Below are 20559 nucleotides of genomic sequence, written 5' to 3' on the forward strand. Positions count from 1 at the left end.
TTTCACAGTCAGGTTGGTTAATCTTCAGCTAAGAAGCATATGCTACATAACAAAAATGAACAGCAAAGACACAGAGCTCAGTTTCATCCCATTCTTTCCCGGCTTGGGATACTTACAGTCTCCACACAATTTAGAAGTCTCCAGGTTGCCCTGATGTTACACATATTGTTCTTTCTGACAATGGCTAGGGAAGCAACAACAATAACTTTTATATTGGTGACCAGGTTACATACATAGGAGAGGCATGCCAGTGCCACTGGAGTATGACTTACATTCATTTACCTACTAAAATTTGAGTTCTAAGTAATCTTCTGTACACCACCATTAATGACCTTCTGAAGAGAAAGTTTTATAGCAACTACTTATTTTTTTCTGTAATTATTCTATTTCTTTTTTGTTATTCTGTCAGTAAATCTGTAATTTTAATATTAATCATAGGATCTTACAAAATTCGCAAGCCCAACTACAGGTGGGGCAGAGAATGGATTCAGAATAGCCCTGAGAAGGAGAACTTGGGGATACTGGTGGGTGAAAAGCTCAACATGAGCCAGCAGTGTTTACCTGCAGCCGAGAAAGCCAATCATGTCCTGGTCTGTGTCAAAACCAGTGTAACCAGGGGGTCAAGGGAAGTGATTCTACCCTTCTGCTCTTATAAGGACCACTCCTGAAGTACTGAGTCCAGCTCCAGGCTCTCCAGTACAAAAAAAGACATGGGTCTGTTAGAACGAGTCCAGGGGAAGCCTACAAAGATGACCAGGGGCTGGAGCACCTTTCCTATGAAGACAGGCTGAGAGAGTTGGGTTTCTTCAGCCTGGAGAAGACTCCAGGGTCACCTTATAGCAGCCTTCCAGTACCTGAAGGGGGCCTACAGGAAAGATGGAGAGGGACTTTCAAGGTCAGGTTGGATGGTACCCTGTGCAACCTTGTGTAGATCCAGGACTGGAGGTTGGTGGCCCTGCCTGTGGCAGAGTGGTTGGAGTTCTATGACCCTTGGGGTCCCTTCCAATCCAGACCATTCTATGATTCTATGACTGTTTATCAGGCAGTACAGTGATAGGACAAAGGGTAATGGCGTTAAACTAAAATAGGGTATATTTAGATTAGTTGTAAGGAAGAAATTCTATACTGTGAAGGTTGTGAGGCCCTGGAACAGGTTGCCCAGGGAAGCTGTGGATGGCCCCTCCCTGGCAGTGTTCAAGGCCAGGTTTGGTGGAGCTTTAGGCTCGTGGCAGAGGGGTTAGAACTAGATAATCTCTGAGGTCAATGCATTAAAACCCAATGTCCAAATTGCTAAGATGTTTAAAAGTATCAGCCTGAGTATAAATCCTAGAGGAAACATTATTTAGACTTTGAACTGTTGACTACCATTTTTATTTTTTTCCCCCACCCACTAGAAGCTCCAAGTTGTCTAACACCGTATTACTACATATGTTGAATCACAAAGCTATATCTATGTAAAAAAAGAAAAGTATTTTAAAAGGTTGCCTATAAGAATCCCTGGTTCACTAGTAACAATTACCTGGCATCTTTCTATCTTCACCCTTCTTCAGCTGACCTTGGAATAATCCATGCATCCCTAAATGCCTCAATTCCTTAACAATATGCACTTTATTTAAAAACTGTTAAGTGAGCTTTTGAAAAACAGCAACCAGTCAGATAGTGTAACAGCCAGGTAATCTTTCCTGGTGTACATAACAGACAAGGCTATTTCCAAAAATGCCTTCTCCTTTTAAAGCCATCTACTACAAATTGTGCACTAAGCCCTATCAGACCGTTTTCAGTTTCACTGCAACAGAAAGAAGTCTTATTAGCAAGGAAACACTACAACCACTGCAAGTATCATTGCCTTAAACCAGATGCACAGCTCTTAGTTCTCACCATTTTCCCCACAGTAGTTGGGGGTAATTCATCATTCCTTGATGATCAGAAAAACATAGGAAAAATAATTTATAGTAAGATGAGTAAACAGGAAAAAAAACCCAACCCCAATTTTGATCAAATTATAGTTATCCGTACATTGGATTTAGAGAGAGTAAGAGTTTTTATGGTTGTGCTACTGGATTCAGACAGTGTAGAGAGGAAAATAGAAATAGATACCTCAAGTATGCCTGAAACTGGGATTGGACAGCTGTCAGTGAGAAAGAACTGAGGTTACAAGGAAAAGCTAAAAGCTTCAACAGACATAATCAAGCCATAGATTCATATATATCATTATGTGTATAACATACATTATATCACCACCAAAAAGTGGTTGTAAAATATGAGAGTACAATAAATTCTACCATGGCAGATTATTTGTTAATTTCCAGATAGTAAAAACATTAATAAACTTTGCCAAAGCAAACAAACTGTAAGTGCAAATACTTTTAAATTACATTAACATACTAGAAGAACATCTGGTACCAACACTGTCAACTTCCCATGCATAAGGATTTGTGGTTAAGTGTTTCAGCTGCACTGGGCTTTTTAAAAAAAGTATTTTTTAATGAACTATACTCACAGTTCATTAATGCTCAAAAAATATTCCCTATAAGAAATAATAAGCTTTCGGTGTAAATTTCTCACCTCCAAACACTAAAACCGTGCTGTTAGCTTTTGTGAAGATAGTAACCAAACTGTTTCTATACAAGCTACTAATTACTGTTTGGTTTTGACAAATCCTCTAATCCACTGGTTAAAAGAATTAAAATGCGAAAATAAAATAATAATCTGATAAACAACAGTAAAGCAGTTAAGTTCTTTTAATAAAAATACTGAGCTACTAGAAATGACCATCACAAACTGGGCTGGTGCTCACTGAAGAACAAAGGTCTGGAGGAAGGCAAAACATGTATCATCATTTATTCCCAGACTGAAAAGCCTAGATAGTCTGGGCATACCAGGACATAATCAGAAGACTTGTTATACATTACTGAGATCAGCAGTATAGGCTTTACAATAAATCTGACATAATTTATATTCCAGTTGCTGATGTAGACATTAAGAGTGACTGAGGTTTCTTTACCAATAAAACAGGTGGACCAAGAAAAATACACTAAATGACCTCAGGTTTTTCTTAATTATATGAAAGTCAGTCACATTGTATCTTAAAACAATTTATGTCTACTTCTTGCAAGTAGAAACACTGAAGTTGATTTTAAAGAGTGTTAATGCTAAAAGAGGAAGAACGTTTGATTTTTCATCTACATGATGATTTCCCAGTGTCGACAAAACTTCATACTGGACTAAGAGCACAATGTAATTGTCCAATTACTGCCGAGCAAATGACAAACAAAATCTACAGTTACACAACATAACGTATTAATAATCTACTGCTTTGAGTTCATCAAGCTTCTGCTCCTCAAACATTGTATAAAAAAATTCAAAATCAACATTTCATAATGATGAAATTATTATAAAATGGTTTTTTTTTTATTTAAAAATCCTACCTTTGTTCCTTTCTTATTTATTCTGGAAAATATTTTCTATTCTTAAAATCTACTGAGGTGCTTTACTTCTACTGGTGACCTTAAGACTTAGCACTGGCCCATACACAGTCCAAGGAAGTTCTGAGAATCCACTTAAAGAAAGTTTTGATTTTGGAAAATCCACATTTAAGAAAATACAGGATCCATACCTTCCATTAATAAATTTTCAAATGCAAATATGTTGTTTACATACTTCAGCATTCCTCTGATGTATTCTTCTAAATAGGTTTTATAGGTTGTATCTTTTATATGCTATCTTAGAATGGAAAAGTGTAATAAACCAACTTCTGCTTTCTCCAGAAAAACAGATACATAGAAATTATAAAAACCCACCTCCTCTAACCACAAGATTAATACAGTATTTATCTACCAACAGTTCCTTCTGCAACTGAAACAAATTCCTTGAGCTTCTGATACTATTTCTGAATTTTTCCATTCAATGGTACTGTCGTAGTTTTGCCCTGGCTGGAGGCCAGACGTCCACCAAAGTCAGTCAGTACACAGACAAAACAAAGTACAATTCCATGGCCATTATACTAGGCAGCTTTGTGGACCCAAAGAATTTTTAGGGAATTTATACAGGTGCTATAACAGGCTGTTTAAATCAGTTTGCAAAACACAATAATTTGGGCTGGACAATGTATTACACAAGAGGAGTATTGGTAAGAAAGGGACATATACATTCTTTGAAACAGAAAATATGAGACACTTCATCAGTTGTCAGGCTAGCCCTAGCTGGGCAAGAGGAAAACAGCTTTTAAAAAAAATTTTTGGTCTGCTTTTCCATGAACCCTTACTGCTTTTTTACATACTTTTAAACAGTATGCAATGGTCTATTCAGTTTGCTATTAATTAGAAAAAAAAAAAAAAAAAGAAAAAACAACACAACATTCCTTCAACCTTGTGTACTTTTAAATAATAAAGCAGTATCAAAAGCCTTAACAGGAATTTCATTAAAAAAGTATTTTAGGATTGACTTACCTATGAAAAAGTTTGAACTTGCCCGCTTTGAAAAAGAAATCTCAAATATCCTTGGATGTTCCTAAATGCCAGTACTATTCTAGGCAGATTATAAAAGTATACGTGCAACAAAATTATTTGGTATAACAACAAAAATATGCTGGTCTTGAGATTCTCTGCAAAGAACAATTTAACCTGTTTTATGATCACAAAATGAAAGACTTAGTGGGAATTAAGTTTTAGTTTTCCCCATAAGTTTTAAAACTATTAACTCAAGATGCTATCTTTAAAGTATTTTTTAATACATTTTCTTTTGCACATTCAGATAGAAGGACTTTATAGCTCGTTTCAGTAAACTGACACATAATTCACATAAAGTAACAAAGATTCCCTACCTTGATGGACTGACTGTAAGGTCCTATGCTAGCAGGTGCCCAGTGGGAAATGCTTTGTACATGCATGACCAGTTTTTCATCACGTAACACGTCATCCATTGCAACATCACACTTATGTGCAAGGCAGTCAATGCGAAACAGTACTCCATCAGGTAACAGGGTTTCCACACATACTCTGAAAACACAAGAAAATTATTTTTTTCAAATGGAAAGTCATTTGCACCAGCCTTCAGCATTTATTTTCCATGGGTTTTTCTTTTGGATAGTATGATATGATATTTTGTTAGGAACATAAAACAAAGCCAAGGTATTGCAACAACCTGCTAGCATTTACACTGTTATCTCCTCTCCAAATAACAATCAATTTCAGAATTCTGGTAAGATGATTTCCACTACCAAGGAGAAAACAACTCACAGCCAATGGCTCACTTCCCTTTTGTTATTTTTACCTCCATCCATTTTTCACTGAATCCTCTTCCAGTGGTTGGACTAGAGGGTGAGGTTTCTGAAAATGAGCAGCTTATTGTTCTTTTACGCTGTTCTCACAACTTATCATGCAATACTGAGCATATTTTTCTTTTATACTTCAGCCTGCATGACAGAAACACACTTATGACAGGACTGAAACCTACTTAAGCATTCACTGAAAAATTTCACTTCCAAGGAAGACTGCGTGCCTGGACAGACCGACAGACGGTCTGCCGCACGTGGCCAGTGAAAAAGCAGGTGTGGGGGTGTGTGAAATCAACATTTCAAAGCCTGAAAAATAATTATATTTGCAGTCCATGCATAAAAAAGTCATTTAGCTCCCAGCAGGAAACCGGCAAAAAATTACATGTTCTCTTTACATATCATATAACAAACTTACAAAATTTTCTCATCGTGCTTATTTCTTTCAAGAAAACTATTTTTCTCTCCTCCTTCCACATGCAAATACAGTATTTTTTTACTCATTACCACCATCATAAGCATGGATGAATGGATTTTCTGCTTGGGCTGGTAAATTTTCAAGACAATTTTGCAAATTTAGTGCGGATCCACACCCCTGAGTCAGTGCTTCCAGCATATTGCTTATGAGAACTCCCACAACCAGGTCTCTGTGAATAATGCAATGATGCAGCCATGCAAACTGCTGTATAATTTCTTTTCTTCTGGATAAAATGCAACATAAATCTGTTTGTTCCATAAAAATATTAATAAAAAGCTATTTTCTTGCAACTTCCTAATATTTCTATGTGTTATTTTAGTGATGGAAGACTGTGTGGTTGGCTAGGTAAATGTGGAAGCTTAGAACATGCAGCAGTATGAGAAATGAAAGAAGCTAAATCAGGAGAAGAGTAAGTGTCATAAAGAGAACTTCAGATATATATATATAGGAGTGGAGATTCATTTTTGTGTAGCTCACAGCTGGGACTACATCCCTCCTCTTAAGGCATGCAAAAAGAACACTCCATCCCTCTTAGTAATCCTGGCCTACAACCAGCTTCTCAAGCAAAGTCTCTTCCTGCTCTCTTTTAGTTTCTTCTGACACCCAGACAGCCTAGAAGAATGAGAATCTATCATGATACATATTATCTTAACTTCTTTTAACTATTTGTCATGCCATTCTTACAGTTCACATGCCTATACTACACTTCATATTCTGTAAGAGCATAAAACATAGTATTTTACATGAGAAAATTGCAAAACAATTTATTTTAAAAATAAAAACAAGATGTGAGGCTTGGCCTCATAGTTGACCCTGCTTTGAGCAGAGGATTGGACTAGGTGGTCTCCAGAGATCCCTTCCAATTTGTATCAACCTATGATGCAAGTTGAATTTTTCAAGCTGTAGCAGTTCTGCAGATTCTCCGAAATGCTTATGAACATGAATTAATGCAATAAGAAAGAAGTTCTTTTGACAAGGCAATACAGAGTTTACAAATGGAATATTATGTTTTTGACACAACAGAAGAAAAATTTCATAGACTAAGTGTTTGTTACCCAATTTTCAATGAGAAAAAACCCGAGACACTCAAATAACACAGGAATCACATACTGCATGCCTAGAACATCAAGCTGTTTCATGATGTCAGAGGAGAACAAGGATGCAACGTTGAAGATTCTGCACAATAGATATTAAAAAGCAATAATTTGGGGATCGATGAATGAGTGTCAGCATTGATATATTCAAAAGTCAATAATAATTTCTTTTCATACTTGCATTCTTACTGAATACACTAATAATCATTATTAAACAGAAACACAAGACATTAAGAGCAACTACACTGGACTAAGTAAAAAAATCCATCTAGTGAGTGCAGTATTCATCTTCAACCAACAGCTAAGTGCACATGAGCAGAGTAAGACAAGGAACAGACTAAATATATTTTGGTATTGTCCTGAAGTATCTCCCAGTATTAAATGATGTGCATCTTAGGCAGCTCATCACCTTAAAAATTCGCTTTTGTATTTATCAGAATAAACTGAATAACATGAGTAAGGTTTGTCAGAAGGACCTAGAAAGTTTCAAACAGTCACTTTGAGAAAAACTTCATAATCATTGCTACTAAGGCTTCTCTAAGGCTTTTGACACTGTCTCCCATAACACCCTCACAGAGAAGCTGTTGATTTATGGGCTGGATCAGCAGACAGTGAGGTGTACTAAAAACTGGGTGAATGGCCAGTCCCTGATTGTAGAGATCAGTGGCACAGTCTCTCGTAGATGGCCAGTAACAAGAGTGGGTCCATTCCTGTTCAAAATCTTTATTAATAATCGCAATTATGTGGCCCAATGTACCCTTGGTAAATTCACGGAGGTTTGTGTTGCCATCCAGAGGAAACTTAACAGGCTGGAGAAATAAACACAGAAGAACTGCATGAAGTTCAAGAAGAAGTTGAAAGTCCTACACCGGGAGGGAAAAGAACCCATGCTCTAGTATATTCTGGGGGCTAAGTGGCCAAAAGGAGCTTTGCAGAAAAGGACCTGGAGGTTCCTGATGGACATTAAGTTGAACCAGCAATGTGATGGTTCAACAGTATTGTATCAATCAGAGTAATCAGGGCTACAATATCTTGAGCTGAATTCTGGGGAGCGTTGCCAGTAGGCTACAGGAAGCAAATTAACAAGAAAAGCAATGAAGTCACAGAAAAGAACTGAGGCTTGCAAAAAATGTATTCTTCTTCTGTAAGGCCATGGGGTGGGGAGAAGCGGGGGGAGGGTGGGAGCAGGTTTGTAAAACTTATGGTATAGATTAAGGTAAGAATTTCCAAACCTGATGGTTTTGAACTGATCAGCCCTGATGTGATTTCTCCAACAGGAAGAAAAAGTCTACTTCTAAGACTGAGGCACAAACATTTGGACAAAAGCTTCATAAATATGCTAACAATAATTCATTGTATTACAATTTATCATAAATATACTATAGCAGTAGTCTAATCCTACCTTGCTGGTGGACACAAATCAAATTCTGTCACATAAACTGAATTTATAGCATTGAAATCTTTCATGCTCTTCATATACAGATGAACCAAAATAATATCCTTCAGTTTCAATCCCTCTGAAGTCATATTAGCTGCAGGACAAAAATAATATAGCTGTTAAAGATAGAATACTTTAAGTGTGTGTAGAAAGACAGCATAGGCAACCTGGTTTTGTTCAGCACAACCAAGTGGTAACAGCCTAACAGGTACCTAAACATGACTGAAGCCTTTGCAACATATTACCTTCCCCCCATAATACCCTTTTTTTCATGAAACTCTTTCTCATGACAGTTTTCCAAATATACAGAAACAGACTACAAATAAATTTTATCCACCCTGAGCAGTAGTGAATTCTCACCCCAAGAAAACATATCATGCATTAATGCATACAGATGTGTTACAGTCCAAATTCCTTGTATCTGTAAGTTTTATTATCTCATATTTTTTTTTATTTTCAGTCTATGACAGCTAGTAATCTACAAAGGACTTTGAATCACAGAAGTAAAGAACTGGAAAGGACAATAAGGGGTCCTTCAGTGCATCACCCTCTTCAAAGAAAAGATCAAATATTTATACGTTATTCCAGAGGGATGCTTGTCTAAGCTGTTTTTAAAAACTCACTGTAATATTAATCTCCACATAAACAAAGAGTTATAAACGGCAAGACAGACAATAGGAAACAGAAGTAGCCACAGGAGAAATGAAGGAAAGATGAGAGCTGAGGGAAGTTAAAGACAACACTTTTTGTGTAAAGCATTTCTGTGATTTTAAAGCCAGTTTAGGAGTTGGCACACTTCCATGAAAGTCAGTTTGGTCACAACAATACTAAATTTTTCTCTAGATGTCTCAGCTTTACCTGTTGGTTTGACCTCAGTGCTGGGGAAGATCATGGAGAGGGTTGTCTTGGGAGCTATCATGCAGCACATGCATGATGGTTGGGGAATCAGCCCTAGTCAACATGGGTTTACAAAAGGTAGATCCTGTCAAACTAACCTGATCGCCTTCTATGACAAGGTGACCCGCTTAATGGACAAGGGAAAGGCTGTGGATGTGGTCTACCTGGACTTCAGTAAAGCCTTTGACACCACTTCTCACAGCACTCATTGAGAAACCGGCTACCACTGGCCTGAACAGGTGGACCCTCTGCTGGGTTAAAAACTGGCTGGATGGCCGAGCCCAAAGAGTTGCAGTTAATGGAGTCAAATCCAGCTGGAGGCTGGTCACAAGTAGTGTTGCCCAGGGCTCAGTTCTGGGTCCAGTTTTGTTCGGCATCTTTATCAATGACCTGGATGAAGGGATTGAATGCTCCCTCAGTAAGTTTGCAGATGACACTTAACTGGGAGTAAGAGTTTATCTGTCTGAGGACAGTGAGGCCCTTCAAAGGGACCTGAACAAACTGGATCAGTGGGCTGAGACCAATGGGATGAGGTTCAACAACGCCCAGTACAGAGTCCTGCACCTGGGACATAACAACCCCATGCAGCAGTACAGGCTTGGGGAAGACTGTCTGGAGAGCTGTCAGGCGGAGAAGGACCTGGGGGTGTTGGTTGACTGCAGACTGAATATGAGTCAGCAATGTGCCTGGATTGCATCAGAAATAGCACAGCCAGAAGGTCTAGTGAGGTGATTTTGCCCCTGTTCTTGGCACTAGTGAGGCTACCCCTCAAGTACTGTGTGCGGTTCTGGGCTCCTCACCATAAGAAGGACATTGAGGTCCTCAGGCGAGTCCAGAGGAGGGCAATGAGGCTGGTGAAGGAGCTGGAGAGAAAATCATATGAGGAGCAGCTGAGGGAGCTGGGGATGTTTAGCCTAGAGAAGAGGAGGCTGAGGGGAGACCTTATCACTGCCTACAACTACCTGAAAGGAGGATGTAGAGAGGTGGGTAATGGTCTCTTCAGCCAGGTGACTGATGATAGAACAAGGGGAAATGGCACAAAGCTGCACCAGGGCAGGTTCAGATTAGATGTTAGGAAAAAATGTTCACTGAAAGAGTTGTCAGGGCCTGGAACAGGCTGCCCAGGGTGGTGGTTGAGTCACCATCCCTGGATATGTTTGAAAGACAGGTAGATGAGGTACTTAGAGAGACGGTTTAGCATAAGACAGGAACTGTTGGACTTGATCTTAAAGGTCTTTTCCAACCTAGTGATTCTATGATTCTGCCATACTACCACTAATGTTGGCTATCTGAAGAGGGGAATTCTTATCACAGAAAAGGAAGCATGCATTAAGGGATATGAGAGATACAGCAATTAACATAGAACTGCTATGAAGTCAAGATACATCTCCAGAAACATCAGCTGAGAAATTAGTGCACAATGATAATTCTGTCCAGAAATATAAATTTGAATACTGCCTGATAGCAATTGCTAGGTCAATACCAGCTGCTGTGTCAGCAGTCAAGGAGGAAACAAGGACGTTTTTTCAGATTCTTAGCCAGCATTTTAGTCAAGAATACTGAGTTTTGCTTTGCAGTCCAAAGTTCTGCAGCATTATATGAAATACTGGAGGGAATACCACAACAAACTGAGATCCCATCCAGGTCTAAATTTAAAATGCAGGAGCTAACAAACTAACTCCAATTTGTGGACACTTAACAGTATTAGGGCAAGCTGAAGGCAAAGAGATTTGGATAAATACATAATTTCTAGCTTTATTTAAAAAAAAAATCATCGTAAGTAAATAAAAGTACAATTCCCTCTTCCTCTGCATGACTTAGAGGAACGATGGGAAATAATTTCTCCCTATTTTGTAAGCAGAATAAAATTGACCTCCCAACATTTACTCAAAGGACATGAATGATGAACCAGTTAGCAACCCACATTTGGGTTCTTGACAACAAGTTCTGTTTTCCAAAGCAGGACATATCCAGGATGTACAGAGAAATCATATAGCCTTTCTGTTGAACTTCAAACCATTCACTTTTTCAAATATTTTATAAAATATGATCAGGTGAGACTTATCCTTACTTAGGCAGAACTGCCTAAAAAGAACTGACCCAAAAAGTAACATTGGCCAAAGTACAGCTCAGTTTGGTTTTTTTAATGGGTAATCCAGGATCCTTAGGCCAAAAGCACCAAAACTGTCTACAGGAAGTAGCATTTTAGATCAGTTTTCATATAATAAAATCTATGCAGTTCCCTTCAAGCCTATAAAGCTTTGCCATGGTGCAGCTGCACCAGAATTGCTTTATATATAAAGCACTGTAATGTTTGTTGTCTTCCAATCACATCTAAAGAAAAGTTTGAGAGAAGAGTTTAAGAAAATAAATGTAAACAGTTCTTGGCTTCACAGGAGAATTCCATCCACTTTAAAGAACAACTACACGTTTTGTAATGTCTATTTCTGAATCCTTTTGGCAGCACTTATTTTCTTCACAGGTGATTAAATCAATTAATACAGCAAAGAGAAGGTTAAAAGAACTGTTCGGCTTCTTACAACCCTGAAGACTGAAATGCTGTATAGATCCTCAGTATGACTTCAGAACAAGCCTTGTGTATATTAAGAGATCAGTTCTTAGAAACAAATTGTTTCTTTTGTCATGACAGAATCATAACTCATTCAGTCTTCCACACCCACTTCCAAAATGAGAAAAAACCAACAGGAGATGGGAGAACTGTCATTTCTTACCAAGGATCAGAAAATAACTATTTTTCTTTACTATATTACAGATAATGCAAAATAATTTGCTGAAAGCAATAGGCTACTGTACAAGTCAGTGATGAAATCTTTTTTGACAGATATAAGGCAAAAATATATGTAATGTTTCTACTGGCAGATTTCCATTCAAATATGATGAGAACAAACCAAAACACTACACAACCCCTTTGCTTCAACTTACAGAAGATTACACTAAATACTATTGTCGTTTACTACAAGTTTGATCACATCCCCTTTGCTGATTTCCAAGCAGTCAAAAATGAGCTTAAGGACTTTCTACAAAGTACAGCTTCTTTGCTTCTAAAAAAATTTTAGAGCTTCTTTATCATCTTATATTCAATCATGAATACTCAGCTGCATATAAAAAAGATAAGTTACAGGACAATACTTCACACAAACTCACAAAAAAGAATATGAGGCTACCTATTTAGAGAGTAAAAATTATTTCCATTTCTATGACTTAAAAGAAGCCTGCATAAACATGTTTTATGTAAAATTTAGGAAGAAAAACAAAAATGCAGACATTTTATTTGATGTCAGTATCTTGTGAGAGTGGGATAGTAAGGAACCTTGATTTCAGGATTCCCAAGATAGCAATTTCTCCTTCACATTAAGAATATAAATGATATTTACTGCTACTGACCTAATCCTAGATGCCAAAATGTGCAACAGTTCCCTAAACAAATTAAAGTTATGGTAACTGCAAAAGTGCTTTAGGAAGCAGACAGTATGGACAGCACGCACGCATGCTCACACAGACAGTATATATTGCAAAAAAGCCATAAAGCAAGTTGTAAAACAACTAAGTACTGTGTAAATAGTGTTGTTGCAGTGATATGAATGCTACTCCAGCTTTCTAGGGTCTTAAAAAGCCAATCAAATTATGATGTGTTCAGTATTAAGGTCAGCACTCTTGATATCAATGGTTCCACTAAAATGCAAAATGAAATGACAAACTGACAACCACAACATTTAAAGCTATAAAACTATATGACAATACAGATTCTTACTTAATACCATATTAAAAATAGTATCATTAAGAGCATATAATGGATTAACTGAATAAAGCACCTTTGAGAGAAGAAAATGCTTCTCTTGCTGCGTCTTGAGCATTTTTGCCTTTTGATGGGAAGAAGCGGGCAGTGATACCTGAAAACCACTGGTAACCACTCAGGGATCTTCCCGAACTTCCAGACATCTTAGCTGTTGGAAATGAAGAGCACCACTAGGATTATAATGATGAAAAATTTCAGATAAACCCAGAATATATTTTAAATTGCTTAAGTAAAAAGAACTTCTACTGAAAAAAAACTTGTGAAAACATCTTCAAAATGTATTTACAGATATAAACCAAAAGCTTAACAGTAAGTGTGCATGTAACAAAGCTTTGAAATGCTATTTGACAAATTCTTCTCCAACACTGCCTTCAGAAAATATGCCTGCAAGTTGTATTTAGCTGAAAATTTCAATACTTTCCTACTTTCCATTTTTGCTGACCTTTTACAGTTTCTCTACCTGTTTTGATACAGGCTTGGCACAAGACATGACACTGGAAAGTTAAAATTTTTAAGTATCTAAGTGACACAGGAACAGATTTTCAAATTCATATGCCAAATTTTAATCAAAGTTCAGAATTTAACTGGGTTCTGATCATGTTAGTAAGTGCCTAATGTGTTTAGGCATTTTTTAACATCCTGTTATGCACTTATCCATATTCAAGAGTCTAAATACCACTCAAATGCTATTATGCTATGAAATTAAGTTTTCTGGAAAAGTTTACTAATCTTTGGGCATAGGGTAACAGTGATGCTGTGGTACTTCCATGTGGTACCAATCTATAAACTCAGGTTTTCTTGCATTAATTACCTCATGTTTATGGTAGTGTTAATATCAGGCATATGATTAGATAGTGCAGCTCACGCAAGCAACACTAACTTGCTAGGCTGCTACATTTGATCATCCATGTCACCCTGAGGTTGTTTGGGTGGGGAAAGCATCACATACTACGTAAGCAAATTGTGTGGTTGTGTTGTATATTACATTTTAGAATTTAATTTTCTATCTTCAATTTAGAAAGAGTAAAGTGCAGGTAAAGGTGTGGTTAGACCTTTTAAATGAAATTCTGTCCCTCCACTCAGGTGAATGATTATATTATAGTAATTTAATTCAGGCTAACAGAACACATTAGTGTGCCTTTTCTGAACGTAAGAAAAAAATGGGTTATTCTCCTTCTGTAAAAACCCTTTAAATTCTCACCACTGCAGATCTAATGATTCATATCAAAACCCACATTGTAGTAGGATCTCTTTCTTTTCAGACTAGTTATTAAAGTCCACAAAAATTCTTTTCAGGAGTGTTCTTACAGTAATTAGCAGTGTTCTCAACCAGGGCATTAAATACTCAATATTACTTTTCTAATGAAAGTTGTGCAAGACTCACTGAAATCCAGAGTCTGTTTCAAAGACTTCCAGATGACTGGAATGTTTTTCTGTGGCTCATCCTCTTCTGATGAAGGAAAAATGTCATCATCGTCGCAGTTTACCTCACAAGAGCAGCTACTGATCATCAATTTACCTGAGTATTCCCCCTGTTTTAGACAAACAGTATAAAAGTAACAAGTGAACAGCATACCAAGCAGTATGAAATCTGTAGATTTTATAATTCAAATTTTTTGTTTCAATTACAAAAAAAAATACTCTAGCTCAATGGGTACCTAAGCTTAGAATTAATGGAAGAACAGCATTAGGATTTCCCACTATTTAAACCGCAGAAACTGGCAGAATATGATGAGCTGCTGTTGACATATCATATGGAAAAAAATGGAAGACTTAGTCGTAAGTAAGAACAACAGATAAGAAAAACAATGCGACTCAACAGACAGAAAGAATACGGTGATGAAGAAACGCTATTCCACAATTATATACAGGACATCTATGTTTTTCAAAAATAGTATAATTTGATAATTAACACTGTCACTAAACACTTGAAGCACAGTCTATTAAAAAAAATATTAGTGTTATACAGTGGAGCAGTCATAAGGTCACCTGAAGTTTGACCATCTGTACTCTCTCTGCCTTTTGACAATTAGATCTCATCAAGCTGTCAAGTAAAATGGGATATAATAAAAATTACTAATAAAATTTGAGTATAGACCTTTTTTTAAAAAAAGTAATTTTAACATATTTTTTTTCCCTTTCCTTACAAAAATATTTATTATTTAACCTATCTTCAAATGTTTTCTCTGGATAATGAGGGGGGTAAAAAAAAAAAAGGGAAAAAAGGCAGAAAACTATAGTATGTATCAGAAGACTGCAATAAGAATACAGCATTTACATCGATATTTGACTTCACTGGAGAGAAAAAGTATCCAGTTAAGTTAAAGCAGTGAACTTGGAAATTCTCAGGAAAGGCTAAATTACAAAAAGGTCATTACCTATGAGAGGAAACTCAGCTCTGCTGTGTCTAAAAGGGCTCAAGGGGAGTTTTATAAGCACTGCAAACACTAAAGCTGTGCTTTAAGAGGGGCTGATGTTCTTTGATTGGACCTCATTTTATTCATTCCTCAAAGAAAGGCATGAAAGTCAAGGCAATAATCTACTTTATGTGAATCAATTGTACATGAGAGGTTAAAAGAAGTCAACTAAATGTAACGTAATAGCACAAAGATGAAAACTGCAATTTAGCACAAACATGACATGCATTCCAACATTGCAATATACAAGCATCCAACAGCATCTATACCATTTCCCCCTCATTGAATTACACCTTCGGCTACTGCTGTCAGTTGATATATTTTGCAGTTACCCAGAGGGCTGCCTGATAGCCTCTAACCCTTCAGGTATGACTTACAAAATAAAGAAGCAGGAACACAAATCCATAATTGAAACAGATCTTAAACCGCATTATGCAACACGAACCAAGAAAAATTCCAGTTTTTCTATTCTTTTTGAAATTTCTGGTTTTTTATCCACAAGACACCACTTTATAGAAGTAACGGCAGTTTCATCATGGGCTAAATGCGCAACTATGTCATTCTCACAAATTGTTATTTTAAGAAATTAGTTATTCTGCTGGCTAATTTGTAACACCCATCATAAAACAATCAATTTGCATTGTAATACAGGCACTCACCATGTACCAATGCCACATACAGACATTACAGAGTATGCACCTCTTGGCCCTAGCCTCTCAGTAAGCACGTACAGACACAGTGATATGAATGACACTACTGCAATGCTGCCTTGGGTTTCATTTTGCATCACCTGGATTTTAACTTGAATATGGTATAGCAATTCATCACATGGCAAAAAATATGTTAACTAGAAAGGGAATAATTCCAGCTTGTAAGTACGGCAGCCGCTTTTTTTCATGCTTTTGTTAAGCTTTACATAATTACCTTTAAGAGATCTAGAGATGCAGATATCTCGTACTATTAGAGACCAGTAACTTCTCTCCATTCCTTAACACAGAGGACTGAATTCATACGCGCTGCAAGCAAACATGAAAAAGGCACCTATCCCATTTTTACGCCATCTGTGAAAATTGTTCTTTCAACTATGTTTCTAAACATGTTTTCTGCAAAATGTGCTTCATAAAAAATTCATGGGGATGTAGTGAGATTCACAGACTGTATCACAACTGGTTTGGTCTAACTTACAGATCTCCCCTGTGGCTTTGTAATTTGTTAATATTACAAATATCCCAAACTGATTGCACAAAAAATTAGCACGTCATCCACAATCACATCCCTTTTTCCCAAATATGTCAATGTTTTATACATTGTTAAGCTTGTATCAATATTGCCTCATAGATAAAAATAAAATTATACATCCATGTTTACACACATGCACAAACAGCTGGTCAACTCCAAAACTTTTGGAAATTACTAAGAAGTACTAGAAATTCTACAATGCCTCTTACATATACCAAAGGCCATCAAAATAATTACTGACTACCATTGGTTTCAATGCCTATGATACATCACAATGATTCATTCAAGACCGACTCCCACAATGCTCCAAAAACATAGGCCATCAATCACCTTCTGCAGCAGCACAGGTGCAGGCTACAGCAGAAGTATTAGGTGTGGAACCTGGCAATAGAAGAACAACAGGCTCAATGCCAGCCTAAGTAGAGCTGCCAGACTCTGTTTAGTAGCTATATTCAAATCTCATACAAATGTTGATCTCCATTCCTGTCGACAGAGAGAGTAATCTAAGAATTTAAAACTTAAAAGGCTGCCGCAGACTAACTTTCCCAGAATAATACTCTCATCACTTTAACAACAAAAAATCAAGCTTGCTATAATGACGTTTTAATTAAATCTTAGAGAACCTATTTTATCACATAACATTTTCATGTTACTTCACAGACGCAATATATTTTCCCATTTGTTACACTGTTTCTCCCACACCCACTGTACATTGTGATACCAACCTAATTCTGGATCAGAGCCTGCATGCATGCATATGCTTAACTATATTCACATAACTCATGTCAGTGATGCAAGCATGCTCAGAATGAAGCTAAGCAAATGCATGAGTGTTCCAAGATCCGAATTCTCCTGTTGAAAAAAGCCTTGGAGCTAGGACTGATATAGCTGAAATTCCATGCAGTGGTCTTTTATGAAAACAACAGATTGCCTTCTTAAAAAGCTTACATTCTCCACTACAGAAACTGGTATAAAAACCTATCACAACACAATTCCAAAACTGATAGTTCTCCCACTGAGCAGTGATGAGAATACAGGGGGGCAGAGAGCTCAGAAGATGTAAGGAAAGATTATGACAATCTCTTTATTCTTTGAACTGTACTTTGATAACAGAACTCCTTGAAATAAATACAAAGAGAGAGACAATATCCATCCACACTTGTGTTTCAAGTACTATACACAGACACACAAGAAAGCAAGTCCTTTACTCTGGAAGACTTTCAAATAAAGTTTCTTCATCACAAAAAGAGAACAAAAAAATTGTCTTTTTTTAGAGAACGGGACTGAATTTGTAGTCAAATGGACTAGGAAAGAAAATCCTTTGTGTGTTTTAAATAAATAACTGTACAAAATAAAATTTTGCAGTGTTTGTTAAAATGTTTTGAAAACATAACTACAAAAGTTATCTATACTCTTATGATGCAGAAAGGAAACTAAGGTTACCTAGGAGAAGTTTTATTCAATGATGATAACGTAGTCAGAAAACGCCACCCGTCATGCCACCAACAAAACATATGTTCCTTCCTGTTCCTCTCAACATCACTTACAAAGTCTAATTCTACACATGAAGTCCTAAATAGAGATTAAGTAAAATAATTCAGGCCAAAAGGAACCAGACAGAAACAGGCTACAAAGTTAAATCAAATCTAACCAATGCTCCTTTAGTACACAAGGCATGTAAATATCTTACTAACACCTTTTCTAACATCTACCAGTCTTTTTAAAACTAGCTTCAAACTGACCTTTGAAATAGATTTGCTGATGTTTAACAGGGGCACTTGTGTTCCACTCAAATAGGTCAAGATCTTTTACACACTGGAAAACAAATAAGTCTCACAATGTCAGTTTGTGGTAGGTAAATACAATGCAATAGTATGCTACAAGAAAGAGCAGGAGCAGACATGATTCCTCTCTTAACAGAGAAACAGGCTCCTTCCTTCTGACAAGCATCAAAAGAAAACTACAAGACTCCCTCTAATTCTGGACTGTCTCTAACTTGAGGGGCTTCAGTTTCACAGCTTGTATTCCTACTGTATTTGTGCTCCTACTCACTGGAACTTGGGGAACAAAGTATTCCTTATTAAACAGGAGAAACAGCAAATCTTAAAGCATGAATGAGAGCTAATATGTTCACTGCTGTCATCAGAAGTATGTTCACATCAGCCGAAGCTCCAACAGCTCTAATTTGTGTTTCTGATCATTCAAAAGCCAACACAACAGAGTAGTATAATGAAAATAAAATATTTTGCACTTTATTATCAAAATTAAAAAATAATGTTTCATATCTGTATTTTTTCCTGATCAAAAATATTCAAAATTACATTTATATTGAATACAAAAGCCAATACACTTGATTTAAAGATTCTGTAGTATGCTTCAGCAATTGCTGCCTCCTCAACAAAAAAAATTCCTCCATTTTACATGTACAAAGTGACAGTATTATTGGCAAAAATTGATAAAGCTAGGTGTCTGTATTATGTACAACAGTGGTGAACTTGTTTTTCACAATGAATAAACAAGGCATTCCTGAATTTTGAGCATTTGAGGTTTATTATCTTTATTTTTTATTCTTAATATTTTTGCAAAATGTCTACAAAAAAGTTATCTTAAGTTATGCTCAACCAACTTTTAAAAATGTTTGAATAATAAAATATTTATTTATCTCTTCAGTCTTTTCTGTATCACTGGCAATGAAAGAAAATAGGATATTTTATAAAAAGCTTCAATTATTATGCAAAAACACATCTTGAAGTTGCACAGTAATGTATTAATCCAGAGCAGTGAGTAAAATGTTATTTTCCCCCAGGCACAAGGGCTCAGTTTGCTGCCAGAAACAATCTAAAACAAATTTCTATGTAGGCTTTGTAGTTAAACATGAAGAGATTTAGCTGAAGAAAATGCATTATAAAGAAGGAATGATGGCAGAGACTAAGGTATACCAGTTATAATTGATTAATGATTATAAAAGTAAATTCAAAGAATGGAAAATTAGCACTTGTGGCACGTAACGAAAGAAAAATGAATATACAGACAAATTTTTAACTTTCATTGTATCTCAGTAGAAATGATAACAAAGTTCATGTCATAATACCTATTAGAATTACTCATCACTATGCAGTGTATTAATGATTTACACAAAGTACATACATAACGGCTACTTTTACATGTTGTTCGTAATGGAGTGTTTTTTTCCCAATTTTCAGTAATCCCTTGAAAGCCTGAAACTAAAATTAGTTCTCCTTCCTAAAGCAGTTTTTCCCTGCAGTGATTTGTTATTGTAGGATCGGCTTTTAAGTGCTGAATTACTGATATTTAATTTTTTTGGTAGGGTTTGTAAGCAACAAATAGTGAGAAAAAGTACAGTACTACAACCATATCAATCTTGAAAGGCATCTTTTTATCATTATGCAGTTAAACCATGCTCACTTAGTAACAAGTTTTGCTCTAACAGACTGACTGGTTCTCCATATTCATAACTACTTGAAATCTTAGGCTATTTTATCATGACATAAAATATTGCATAGCCAAAAGATTGCAATGCTTTTCTTTATGAGACAACCACTGCAGAAAATAGACTGTTTTCCTCTTAACTATACAAGACATTAGTTTATATACCAAAATCCAAGGCAAGCCTCTGTAAACCTTACCCCTTTGAGAGTGTGACAGCTTTGTCTACAATGAATTTGAAATATGATTTACTACAACGCTGCTTGGAACTGTGAGGCTTTAACCAAATCTAAAACATCTACATAAGAAGGGGAAAAGAGCTTCTGAACAGATAAAAGTAAAATCTTGATTCTTATATAAAATGTTATGCATTTTAATATGATTTTTTGCCTGATTTATGTAAAGCTTTGTGTTTTTCATTTTCCCTAGCCTGTCACATCGTAGTGATGTATGGTGCATT

General features: G+C 36.4%; 1 protein-coding gene across 1 annotated transcript in view; it reads right to left on the reverse strand.

Moving 5' to 3' along the window:
* The window catches only part of DPH6 (diphthamine biosynthesis 6), a gene marked incomplete at its 3' end in the record, with an annotated part of 195995 nt that overhangs the window by 103369 nt on the left and 72067 nt on the right, over positions 1-20559 (reverse strand). The window contains exons 9-12 of the mRNA XM_084264228.1: positions 14381-14528; positions 13013-13144; positions 8247-8376; positions 4823-4997 (exon numbers count right to left, since the gene is read on the reverse strand). Coding sequence (XP_084120354.1) covers positions 4823-4997; positions 8247-8376; positions 13013-13144; positions 14381-14528 — 585 coding nt within the window. The remainder of the gene's footprint in view (positions 1-4822; positions 4998-8246; positions 8377-13012; positions 13145-14380; positions 14529-20559) is intronic.

Source organism: Gallinula chloropus, assembly GCF_964237585.1.
Source record: "Gallinula chloropus genome assembly, chromosome: 4".
NCBI lineage: Eukaryota > Metazoa > Chordata > Aves > Gruiformes > Rallidae > Gallinula > Gallinula chloropus.